The sequence below is a fragment of the Nanorana parkeri genome, unplaced genomic scaffold (genome assembly GCF_000935625.1).
Source record: "Nanorana parkeri isolate BGI_ZX_2015 unplaced genomic scaffold, ASM93562v1 scaffold305, whole genome shotgun sequence".
Classification (NCBI taxonomy): Eukaryota; Metazoa; Chordata; class Amphibia; order Anura; family Dicroglossidae; genus Nanorana; species Nanorana parkeri.
The window spans coordinates 94,411-107,209 of NW_017306573.1; the positions used below are offsets into that span (position 1 = coordinate 94,411).

Consider the following 12,799-nt stretch of genomic DNA (forward strand, 5'->3'; position numbering starts at 1 on the left):
GTGGAATCCCGGGAATACAGAGGACGGGCCTGAGGGATCTCCTGATGTTCCTGTGTGGAATCCCGGGAATACAGAGGACGGGCCTGAGGGATCTCATGATGTTCCTGTGTGGAATCCCGGGAATACAGAGGACGGGGACATCTCTCTGGGGTATTTCTGTTCCTGGACCCATCTGTAGGAAACACACACACTGACTGAATACATTGTTTCTATGTCTTTATATCAGAGGATGTGTGTATCTAGGGGGATCCTCAATACTCAAGAAATGAAAGTCTCCTCTTACCCGGTGATGTGAGGGGCGGCTGGTTATCCATCATGACGTCCTTGTAGAGATCCCGGTGTCCTTCTAGATACTCCCACTCCTCCATGGAGAAATAGACGGTGACATCCTGACACCTTATAGGAACCTGACACACACAATGATACAGTCACCATCCAGACACATCCCTTGTCTGTTCCTGGATCATGTCCCAGAATTCCCGGCACCGCTCACCTCTCCCGTCAGCAACTCAATCATCTTTTGGGTGACTTCTAGGATCTTTGTGTCATTGTTTCTTTCAGGTTTCAGTTGGGGAGGTGGAGGTTTTATGATTGGATTTCGGCTCTTGCTCCATCCCTCTGACACAGTGTTCTTACTAGAATCCTTCACAGGACCATAATTCTAAAAAAATAACATATATTAATGAATATCATACAGATATATGACTCATAGTCCTCTAATGCGATCCATGGAAATTAAGTACTAGCAATGTCACACCGACAGTCCCAGAATCCTCCTCACCTCTCCGGTCAGGTCTGTGTATTATTAATAGAGATCAGAGTGATGTCATGTGACCTCCAAGAATCCTCCTCACCTCTCCGGTCAGGTCTGTGTATTATTAATAGAGATCAGAGTGATGTCATGTGACCTCCCAGAATCCTCCTCACCTCTCCGGTCAGCAGGTAGATGATCTCCAGGGTGAGGTTTAATATCCTCTCAGTCATGTGACCGCGCTCCTTCTTCATCCTCATTAATGAGACAGTGAATGAACTCTGCTCCTTCTGGAGAGGATGGACCATGATGAGATCTCTTCTTTGGTACCTTGGTCCTGAAATGTTTTGTACTACGAGACCTTCTTATGACTCTCAAATATAAAAGGAGATCCTCTTCTTGTCACACTGCAAAAAAATGAAAACTTACATGAAAAAGTGAACCCAGAATAAATTAAAAAAAAATGTTTGTAGGATGGAAGATGAAGGAAGCTAATCTAAGAGAGCAGCAGATGAAAGAAGATGGAAGAAAAAAAAGAAGCAAGATGTAAGAAAAAGGAAGACGCGAGAAGATAAATGAAGAAAGAAGAAGATAAAAAGGCAGAAGAAGGAAAATTAAGGAAGATGGAAGAAGGAGGAGGATGGAAGATGAAGGAGACCAAAGCTGAAAGAAGAAAAGGAAGAAGAAGCAAGATGGAAGAGAAGGGAGATGGAAGAGAAGGAAGATGGAAGAGAAGGAAGATGGAAGAAAACGTTAGTGAAAGGAAGACAGGTGATGAAGGAAGATGAAGGAATAAAAAAAAGAAGGAAGAGTTTAGAAGAAGGAAGATGGGAGAAGATGAATGAAGACAGATGATTATGGAAAACAGATGAAGATGGAAGAAGAAAGAAGGCAGGAGAAGAAGTGAATGAAGGAGAACAGGAAAGCGGAAGACAGAAGATGAAAGCAGAAAAAGTAAGGAACAAGAAGAAGAAAGGCGGAAGAAAAGGTTACAGGAAGGAAGGTGAAAGAAGGAGTTAAAAGAAAGAAGACGGAAGAGGAAGTAGGTCGCAAGCTGGAGGAAGTCAGATGAAGGAAGAAGTGAGATGAAGGAAGGCCGAAAGAAGACATTAGATGAAGGAAGGCCGGAAGAAGACATTAGATGAAGGAAGACGGAAGAAGTGAGATGAAGGAAGACGGAATAAGAAGTGAGATGAAGGAAGACGGAAGAAGTGAGATGAAGGAAGACGGAAGAAGTGAGATGAAGGAAGACGGAAGAAGTGAGATGAAGGAAGACGGAAGAAGTGAGATGAAGGAAGACGGAAGAAGTGAGATGAAGGAAGACGGAAGAAGTGAGATGAAGGAAGACGGAAGAAGTGAGATGAAGGAAGACGGAAGAAGTGAGATGAAGGAAGACGGAAGAAGTGAGATGAAGGAAGACGGAAGAAACGAGATGAAGGAAGATGGAAGAAGTGAGATGAAGGAAGATGGAAGAAGTGAGATGAAGGAAGATGGAATAAGAAGTGAGAGGAAGGAAGAAAGAAGAAGTGAGATGAAGGAAGACGGAAGAAATGAGATGAAGGAAGACGGAAGAAGTGAGATGAAGGAAGACGGAAGAAGTGAGATGAAGGAAGACGGAAGAAACGAGATTAAGGAAGACGGAAGAAACGAGATGAAGGAAGACGGAAGAAACAAGATGAAGGAAGACGGAAGTGAGATGAAGGAAGACGGAAGAAACGAGATGAAGGAAGATGGAAGAAGTGAGATGAAGGAAGATGGAATAAGAAGTGAGATGAAGGAAGACAGAAGAAGTGAGATGAAGGAAGACGGAATAAGAAGTGAGATGAAGGAAGACGGAAGAAGTGAGATGAAGGAAGACGGAAGAAGTGAGATGAAGGAAGAAGGAAGAAACGAGATGAAGGAAGACGGAAGAAGTGAGATGAAGGAAGACGGAACAAGTGAGATGAAGGAAGACTGAAGAAGTGAGATGAAGGAAGACGGAATAAGAAGTGAAATAATGGAAGTGGACAGAACATGAAAGAAGTAAAAAGATAAATTAAGACAAGAAAAGAAGGACGAAGGAAAATGAAGAAAAACATGACATAAAAGAAGATAAAAGAAGGCACTAGAAGAAGGAAGGAGAAAGTAGACAGAAGAAGGAATAACAACATTAATAATGATAAGAACATGACATGTTCCGCCTGCAATGACTTACACCAGCCAGGATCTGTGCAAAGCGCCGTCACCCCCAACTGCACATATGGGACCCACCGATCGGCACTGATCTCCAGAACTTATCTGTGATGTTGGAAAGTTGATCCGGCCGCATGGGAGGACATAAGACCGTCACCTGCGCACCTAGAATGAAAAGAGCGTAATTACTCTGCGGGGGAGGGGTGGATACAGCTCAAGTACATGACACTTGCCTGATCTGTTGGTTGTATCAAATCATAAAAGTAACAATAAAAATGTATTAACATTATAGTGTATTAATACAATAGTATAAGGGAGGGTAAGACTAAAAACAGCAACAATAATAATAACAATAACAGAACTCTACCACATAGTATCCAATGCAGACCCTCAGCCCTGAGCAGCTGGCTGTCTCCTCTTTATCATCAGTCTCTCCAAAACCGGAAACGCTCCCTCACTTCCGCCCAATGGCTCCACTGTGTGCGTTCCACGACCGTTCAGCCGCTTCCTGGTTGCCATAGAGCCAGTGTACCAGGCGGAGACTCTAGAGCGTGAACCGTGCCGAGGAAACCACTCTATTCCGGCGGCCATTTTTTCGTAGTGCAAGGATTTTTTTTCCTTTGCCATGCAATAAACATTGACAGCCAAGAGATTTTGTGCTTAATATTAGAGGGTAAATGCTGTTTCTTACACTCGTAAGAAGTTGAATAAGTGTAGTTGCTCTGTGTAGAGAATGCTTGTCTTCAGTGAAAGAGGATATCCGCCATTTTCTTGTAGCCCAAGTATAAAAACATTCAGCAAGATCCCAGAAGTCTCATGTTATTCCGCAGTCTTTTGTAGTTGGGGTCAGGCAGCTCAGTGAAGTTAATTATAACTCTTTCTTGCTATGTTTGCTGATTGCAGTTGGTGCGCAAAGCCTCCTGGAACGTGTGTGCGTAAAAATGTGTTTTCAGACGTACTTTTTCGTCTAAAAGGCACAATTTCTCTTTAATGGAACAGAAAAAACAAAATTTGTGTGGCAAAGAATGCGGTAGACAAGACTTGTAATATTAAAAAAACATTAAGGCACCGCGATACAGTGCGTTAGTGCAACGGGCCTAGCCGAAAGCGATTCCACGCATTTTGCCTAAGGTGCAGGATGGGAACAGGTCTTGCAGCTAATTATGATATTTAATGTGTCTCCTGTATGTTCAGATCACTTCCCTGTATGTTATCTTAGAAATAATACAAGCACGTCCTGTATAAACATCCACCACTGCGGACAACATAAGAAGCTGGACATGTTTCAAAGGACACAAGGACGCCATGAGGGAGAACCAGCCACTCATCACATCAACGGGTAAGAGGGGCCTTCATTTCTTGTAAAGGAGAGAAGAGTATTGAGGATCCACCATTGTCTGTGGGTATTTGTGCCCGTTCAGCCAAAAGGGCAGATCCTGATGTTGGACGAGAAGATCTGGCTCACAATTGACATTCCAGATCACTCCAAATATAGACAGTAGGATTGAGGTCAGGGCTTTGTGCAGGCCACTGAAGTTGCTCCGCACCCAACTGGTCAAACCATGGGGCTGGCTTTGTGCACATGCTGAAACAGAAAAGGGCCTTCACCAAACTGTTACCAAAAGGTTGGAAGCTAAATGTCTTTGTATTCTGTAGCATAACTGAACCCTTTACTGAAAACACCTGAACTCCGTAATTTGGGAGGTTGTCTATGTGGTTATGGCCATATAATGTATAAATACATCAAAACAATGTATTCAGTCAGTGTGTGTGTGTTTCCTACAGATGGATCCAGTAACAGAAATACCCCAGAGAGATGTCCCTGTCCTCTGTATTCCTGGGATTCCATAGAGGAACATCACGAGACTCCTCAGGCCTGTCCTCTGTATTCCCGGGATTCCAAACAGGAACATCAGGAGATCCCTCAGACCCGTCCTCTGTATTCCCGGGATTCCACACAGGAAAATCATGAGATCCCTCAGGCCCATCCTTTGCATCCCAGGGATTCCATGGAGGAACATCATAGGAATCCTCAACATGATAAGGTAAGGTGTAATTGATGATTTAGGAAACACCAGGCTGTATCATTAAATTATATTTTAATCTTGCCTCTTAAATAAGACAGAATTAAAAATAAATTTAGTAAAAAGCACTCTGTGTGTTATCCAGGGTGACGGCCTGATTGTTGTGAAGGTTCAAGTAAAGGAGGAAGCAGAAGATCCATCTGTGAGGGACGATGAGCCGTGTAAGGAGGAGGAAATCCCATCGGAGATTGACCAAGGTGAGAAAGAAACATTTCAGAAAAGAGTCCCAGATTCTCCTTGTTCAGTCACTACAACAGTTTCTTCTTCTCCCCCCTCCTCTGTCAGTAGACAGTAATGGGGGGACAGAATGTGTTTAGTGGGGGGTGTCAGGAGCCATCAGCCTCTATTAGACTCCGGCTCTCCTCCTCACATCATGCCATTGTGTGTTACCAGCCAAGAGATGAGACCAGTCTCCCCCCCCCCCACACCCTCTCTGGGGTCTCTCATACATCTCAGTACAGGGGGCATCAATCTCGTATTCTCCCCCTCCTCTGTCAGTAGACCTAATAGACTTCCCAGGTTTTCATTTTGAAGAATTTTCTTTCATATAAGCCCAAACATTCATCCGTTTCCTGTTTTTCTCCAGATGGTCGATACATGAGGAGCAGCCTCGAGAAATGTCCCGTCGTGGCTTCAGAAGCTAAGGTAGAAGACAATGACCTAGCAGAAGAGTCTCGAGAAGAAAATCCTGTCACCCCAAATCTCCATCTATGTCCCAGTGCAGATCTATCATCCGATCCCTCTACGCACGGAGGAAGTCTTCCTCAATCCTTTCCTCTCCATCCTCCGAGAAGCGAAACGCTTCCACGTTCTGAAAACGAACATTTGGTTGACAAAGCTGGACTCATCAAAGGAACTCACGCAGGGTTGAAGCCGTATTCATGTTCCGAATGCGGAAAGTCGTTCGCGTACGCGTCCCGTCTCAACACGCATAGACAGGCTCACATAGACAAAAAGCCGTATTCATGCTCCAGTGACCCCGACAGGGACAGGGCGGATGGAAAGATTTATCCATGTCCCCAGTGCGGGAAAAGGTTCAGATGGAAATCGTGTCTCTCTAGGCACAAATGGTTCCACCGAGACGAGGCCCCGTTCTCGTGCTCCCAGTGCGGCAAGCCTTTTAAGCTGAAGTCCAATCTCGTTCGGCATCAGAGAACCCACACGTTGGAGAAGGCGTTCTCTTGTTCCGAATGCGGGAAGTGTTTCGCGAAGAAGTCCTACCTTGATGAGCATCGGAAAAGGCACACCAGCGAGGAGGCATTTACGTGTTCGGAATGCGGCAGGTCCTTCACGTTGAAGTCGTACCTAGTCAAGCATCGGAAAACACACCTGGGCCAGAAGCCGTACTCATGTTCGGAATGCGGGCGGTGTTTTGCTGTTAAAGCGTGTCTGGTTGATCACTTTAGGAGCCACACGGGCGAAGGTCCCTTTTCCTGCCCAGAGTGCGGAAAGTGTTTTACGTACAAAGCAACTCTAGCTGACCATCAAAGGCTCCACACTGGTGAGAACCTCTATTCGTGTTCCGAGTGCGACAAACGCTTTACCCAAAGGAGACTTCTGGAAAAGCACCAAAGAGTTCACACGGGGGAGAAGCCTTATACGTGTTCCCAGTGCGGAAGATGTTTCACACAGAAATCGGTCCTTGGCAGGCATGAAAAGCGCCACAGGAGCAAGGTCGAGAGCAATCCAACCTGAAAGGCTTACCGTGCATGTTTACTGTTCAATGATGTCCATCACCCTACTGAAGAGAACCCCTCACCCAATCCCAGCACAGCTGTAATAAGCCAAGCTTGGCCAATAGAGGGTGCATGCATGAAGAAAGCAGATAGGCCGGTGACACTGATAGCTCAGCCTGGCTTGACCACTTATTGAGATGGAGAGGACATATTTGCAATGGGGTTGCAGATTGCAATAAAGCCTCGGTGGGACATAAAATCAGCCCTTCTTCTTTGGGTTTGGTTGGCGTTGCCTATTATTGGTGCCTGTCCCATGGAAATTCATCAGACGCAGTTCAATAGCCCATTTGTACAAATGTAGGTTGTCTCCTATCCCCAAATTTATAGGCCCACCTTGTCCCACCTTCAATGAGGCCCTGCATACTTTTCTGTGAGGCCATGTTTTCAGAGTAGAGTCCATTCCTCAAGAGGAAACCTAACCATCGGAGGAGATGGAGGGATTATGGCTAGAAGATGGAGACGGTGTTGATGGCCAACGGTGAGCTTGCAAAAAAGTCCCACTGACGTGTTGAGAGACCCTAGGTACAAAATATACCGATATACACACTCTTTAAAGATGAACTGTAACCTTACGTGAGAACATACACACCTTAAGTCAATGATGTGGGCCAATGTTTAAAAAACTGGTTTCTGTATATAGCTTGTGATATGTATATACACTGATCAGCCATAACATTATGACCACTGAGAGGTGAAGTGAATTGCAGTGCAATGTGATGCTTTGGGCAATGTCCTGCTGGGAAACCTCGGGTCCTGCCATTATTGTGCATGTTACTTTGACACGAACCACCGACCTAAACATTGTTGCTGACCAAGTACACCCCTTCATGGGAACGGTATTCCCTGATGGCAGTGTCCTCTTTCAACAGGATAATGGGCCCTGCCACACTGCAACAATGGTTTGAGGAACACAATAACGAGTTTGAGGTGTTGACTTGGCCTCCAAATTCTCCAGATCTCAGTCCAATCGAGCATCTGTGGGATGTGCTGGAAGAGAGAAGTCCGATCCTTGGAGGCCTCACCTCACAACTTACAGGACTTAAAGGATCTGCTACTGACGGCTTGGTGCCAGATACCACAGCATACCTTCAGAGGTCTAGTGGAGTCCATGCCTGGAGTGGGTCAGGAGAAGGGGAACCTACTTAATATTAGGGGGGCCATCCAGATACCACAGCTCACCTGCAGAGGTCTAGTGGAGTCCATGCCTGGAGGGTGTCAGGAGAACGGGAACCTACTTAATATTAAGGGGGCCATCCAGATACCAAAGCACACCTTCAGAGGTCTAGTGAAGTGCATGTCAGGAGAAGGGGAACCTACTTAATATTATGGGAGCCATCCAGATACCACAGCACACCTTCAGAGGTCTAGTGGAGTCCATGCCTGGAGTGGGTCAGGAGAAGGGGAACCTACTTAATATTAGGGGGGCCATCCAGATACCACAGCTCACCTGCAGAGGTCTAGTGGAGTCCATGCCTGGAGGGGGTCAGGAGAAGGGGAACCTACTTAATATTATGGGGGCCATCCAGATACCACAGCTCACCTTCAGAGGTCTAGTGGAGTCCATGCCTGGAGGGGGTCAGGAGAAGGGGAACCTTTTTAATATTAGGGGGGCCATAAAGATACCACAGCATACCTTCAATGGTCTAGTGGAGTCCATGCCTCGAGGAATCAGGAGAAGGGGAACCTACTTAATATTAGGCCTGTGGTCATAATGTTATAGCTGATTGATGTACAGTGTCAGTGTGCGTCAATGAAAGTAGATTCAGAGGCAAACCAACTTTTTTACTGCTTGAGTAGAGAATTAATGCCTGACAAATTTTAAGCGAGAGGAACAGGAAATGAGAGAAAATCTCTTAAAAGTTGACAGGGGTTCCAACTCCCTCTTCCCCTGTTAAAGTTGGACAGCGGGATCTGATAATCTGGAAGGTGCACATGTGCGCATTATCTAGTTCTCTGCTGTAACAATCTCATGACATGGGGTATTGTGTATGACGGCGTATTGTAGTGGCGGACTACAAGTGTTCCTTTGTGAATGGGGAATTTATCTGCTGGACACACACATCTAGAACCCCTAAGCCCTGTTTATACATAGAATCAGAACTTGGATGTAAAAATTCCATACTTGTGACTGGCTCCTCCTAATCTGCTTTTCTATGAAGCCACCAAGTTATGGCCCAACCTTTAAAGACATAATTTATCTGCTTTGCTAATGGGCCGCGCCCTCCAACAAGCTTTTATTCCATGATGATGACCACACCTTAGGAAGACAGCAGGACTCTAAGTGTAGCTGAGGCTCATTGGTAGAAGGTGAAGGACTGGTGGGCATTCCCACCACAATGGATACTCAACAAACAAATTATATTAATAAAAGATATCTTAATGCATAGCTTTATCTTGTTTCAAAAATTACAAACCTTTAAGGCGGTGTGTCCATCCTCTGCTTTCACCCTGACACCATCATGACCAACATATCATGGGAACGTGCGTTGGAGAGGCAGAGCTCCATGTTCAATAGCTACGGAACGAGGCACCAGTTGTTGCCCAGCCCCTTGGTTCAGAGGCTCCACCACCAAGGAACATTATCACTTGCTCAGTGTTTTGAATCCTGGTGTTGACTGCTTGTAATTGGTTGCTTGGCTACCTCACTTGGTAATGTTGCCATTGTTCTAATGTATTAAATGGCCCTGAAGTCTACAGGTCACTGTGTTCCCCTCTTTAACCTTACCGTAGCCTTAGTTGTATGCAGTGAAGCGCAAGAGCTAGTGTAATGAGCGGTGTGCCTCAGGGTTCTGTGCTGGGTCCCATATTGTTCAACTTATTTATTAATGACATCGGGGAGGGTGTTAACAGCGATATTTCCGTGTTTGCGGATGACACCAAAATAGGGAGGGTAATAGACACGGACTTAGACACTATAACATTACAGGAGGACCTGGATAAAATAGGGGAGTGGGCATTAATGTGGCAGATGAGGTTTAATGTCGATAAATGCAAAGTAATGCACTTTGGAATTAAAAATAAACAAATGGGTTATACAATTATGGGTATGCCGCTGGGGAAGTCAGAAATGGAGAAGGATTTGGGGGTCATTGTAGACCACAAACTGAAAGGTAGTTTGCAGTGCCAGGCTGCTGTAAACAAAGCTAGCAGGGTCTTGTCCTGTATTAAAAAGGGGATGTATTGCAGGGACAAGTCTATAATTTTGCCACTTTATAGATCATTGGTTCGACCTCATCTGGAGTACGCGGTCCAGTTCTGGTCACCAGTACTAAGAAAAGATGTCCTTGAGTTGGAAAAAGTCCAGCGAAGGGCAACCAAACTAATTAGGGGTATGGAGGACCAGAGCTACGAGACGAGGCTACTAAATTTAAACATGTTCACATTAGAGGTGAGGAGATTAAGGGGGGATATGATTTCCATGTACAAAATGTTTAATGGTGGTAGCAACATTAGCGATAAACTGTTTAAAATTAACTCCGTTACAAAAACTAGAGGCCATCACCTAAAATTGGTGGAAAAAAAATTCCAGCACAAGGGGCGAAGGGGGTTCTTCACAGTAAGATCAGTTAGGGTCTGGAACTCACTGCCACAGGCGGTGATTTCAGCAAATAATGTGGAATTGTTCAAGAAACTTTTGGACGATTTCTTAAGGGACCGTAATATACAGGGGTACGGGTACTCCTAGAATGAGATCCTAATAGGTTGGACTTGATGGACTAATGTCTTTATTCAACCTCAAATACTATGTAACTATGTAAGAGGGACATTTCACATGCTTAAGGCCTACCCAGGTGCACCATGAAAAGTTTGCCAAATCTAAGGTCATGACGTTTCGGGGTTTTTCCAAAATGTCGGACATCTTTGAGACCTCATTTCCTTTCAGCCTACTGGTTGCTTGTAGGGTGATTTTAACTCTTCCACTATTGTTTGTATACTGATGTACTCATTACTATTTGTGTGTGTCTGTGAATTTTATATCTGTGATCTCTTGTATATATTTGTACCTATGATTTAACAAGCATTCTGGTTGATGCTGTACTCCTACTATTTGCATTAAATGCCTGTATACCTCATGGTGTGCTGGTCCTGTCTATGCTTTTGATTAATAGTTTAGGGAGTTTGGTGTGGAGGAGCTCAAGTGACTTGACCTCGACCCTAGTGAACACCTTTGGGATAAATTAGAATGCCAAGTGAGCCAGGTCTTCTCATCCAATATCAGTACCTGACCTCAACCCTACTGAACACCATTGAGATGAATTGGAATGCTAAGTGAGCCGGGTCTTCTCCTCAAAAATCAGTACCTGACCTCAACCCTAGTGAACACCATTGAGATGAATTGGAATGGCACGTGAGCCAGGTCTTCTTGTCCCACATCAGTACCTGACCCCAACCCTACTGAACACCTTTGGGATGAATTGAAATGTCAAGTGAGCCAGGTCTTTTTGTCCAACATCGGTACCTGACAATTGTGCACACATTTCCACAGACCCCCTCCAAAATTTTGTAGAAAGCCTTCCCAGAAGAGTGGGGACTGTTATAGGTGCAAAAGGAAGCCAACTCAATATTAATGGTTTTGGAATGGGAGGTCCAACAGGCTCATATAGATGTGATGGTCAGGTGTCCACAAAGCTTTGGCCATATAGCGTAGGGATCCAGGTTTCGGGACTGCCACGGCAAACTGTAAGCAAGCTGGAGATACTTCTAAAGAGTTACTAGGATTTCACTACGTACAGGATTCACATTGTTTTCACTCATCCTTATCTATTCCCCCTCCTGTGTTGGAGCTGGGTTGAACCTAGTATCGTAGAATTAAGGTCATTCAAAAACTTGGTACCCTCCCACTTTCTGTAAGCCTTTACAGCCAACAGATACGTTCATTTATTCGGTACTGGTCTGTGAGTTTTCATACACCTGCTCTGGATCAATGGAAGTGATTTATACCCCTACAATAGGGAGCAGTAAAACCATTAAGGTGATACAAAAGTACTGTGAGATACACCATTGACTCCTCGTAACAAGGTGTTTACGCATCCTCCCTTCCAGCACAAAACCCAAAAACAAGGAGCTTGGGCTCTACTTATAGATACATGGGGGAGTCATGCAAATTGTTCCTTTAAACTTCTCTTATAAGGCGGCAATGCTGTATCTCACTGTACTTTAGAGGTGGGCTTTTTGATTCATTTTGTACCACCCCAAAGTGACCTTAATACTGCTTTCCTGGACTCACAAATCCTACATCATAGAGCCAGTAAAGCCAATGCTGATGAAGGCTGAAGAAACATGAAACAGCTGTATGTATGTTGGTAATACTGGTTCTGTTCTTGATGCACAGGTGGCTAATGAAGTATTTTCCTCTTCCTAGACAAATCCTCTCTTTTCTACAGCTGGGTCTGGACCCAGGGTTTGGCTCTTAGTACTAGCAAAGGTTATGTTTCTGGCCTTTCTGTTTTGTTCCAGAGACGGTTGGCCTCTTACACCTTGACTAAGACCTTTGTACAGGAAGTCCATTGAGGGACACAGTTTCCATCGGAGGAGTTTTTCCCCGTGGGACAAATTCTCTTTTTATTACAGCTGGGTCTGGACCAGGGTTTGGCTTTCAGTGCTATCAAAGGTCAAGTTTCTGACCTTTCTATCTTGTTTCAGAGACAATTGGCCTCTCGCTTTTTGATTAGGACCTTTCTACAGGGAGTCCATTGAGGAACATTGTTTTCATCCGAAGAGTACTTCCATAGTATGAATCATCTCTTTCCTACAGCTGGGTCCAGACCAGGGTTTGGCTCTCAGCGCTACCAAAGGTTAAGTTTCTGATCTATCTTGTTCCAGAGACCGTTGGCCTCTCACTCCTTGATTGAGACCTTTGTACTGGGAGTCCATTGAGGAACATGGTTTTCATCCGAGAAGTATTTCTGTGGGACGAATCCTCTATTACCTACAGCTAGGTCTGGACCAAGGTTTGGCTCCCAGGTCAGGTTTTTGGCCTGTCTTGTTCCAGAGACTGTTAGCCTCTCCTTGAATAAAACCTTTGTACGGGGAGTCCATTGAGGGATACGGGTTCT

The 12,799-nt window shown here is 44.9% G+C and overlaps 1 protein-coding gene across 1 annotated transcript; it reads left to right on the plus strand.

The window, feature by feature from the left end:
* Window positions 1–1,892: 1,892 nt before the first annotated feature.
* Window positions 1,893–2,708, plus strand: LOC108788084 (high mobility group nucleosome-binding domain-containing protein 5-like). The gene has a single exon (XM_018557818.1). The coding sequence runs from the start codon at window positions 1,893–1,895 to the stop codon at window positions 2,706–2,708; it is 816 nt and encodes a 271-aa protein (XP_018413320.1).
* Window positions 2,709–12,799: the final 10,091 nt, after the last annotated feature.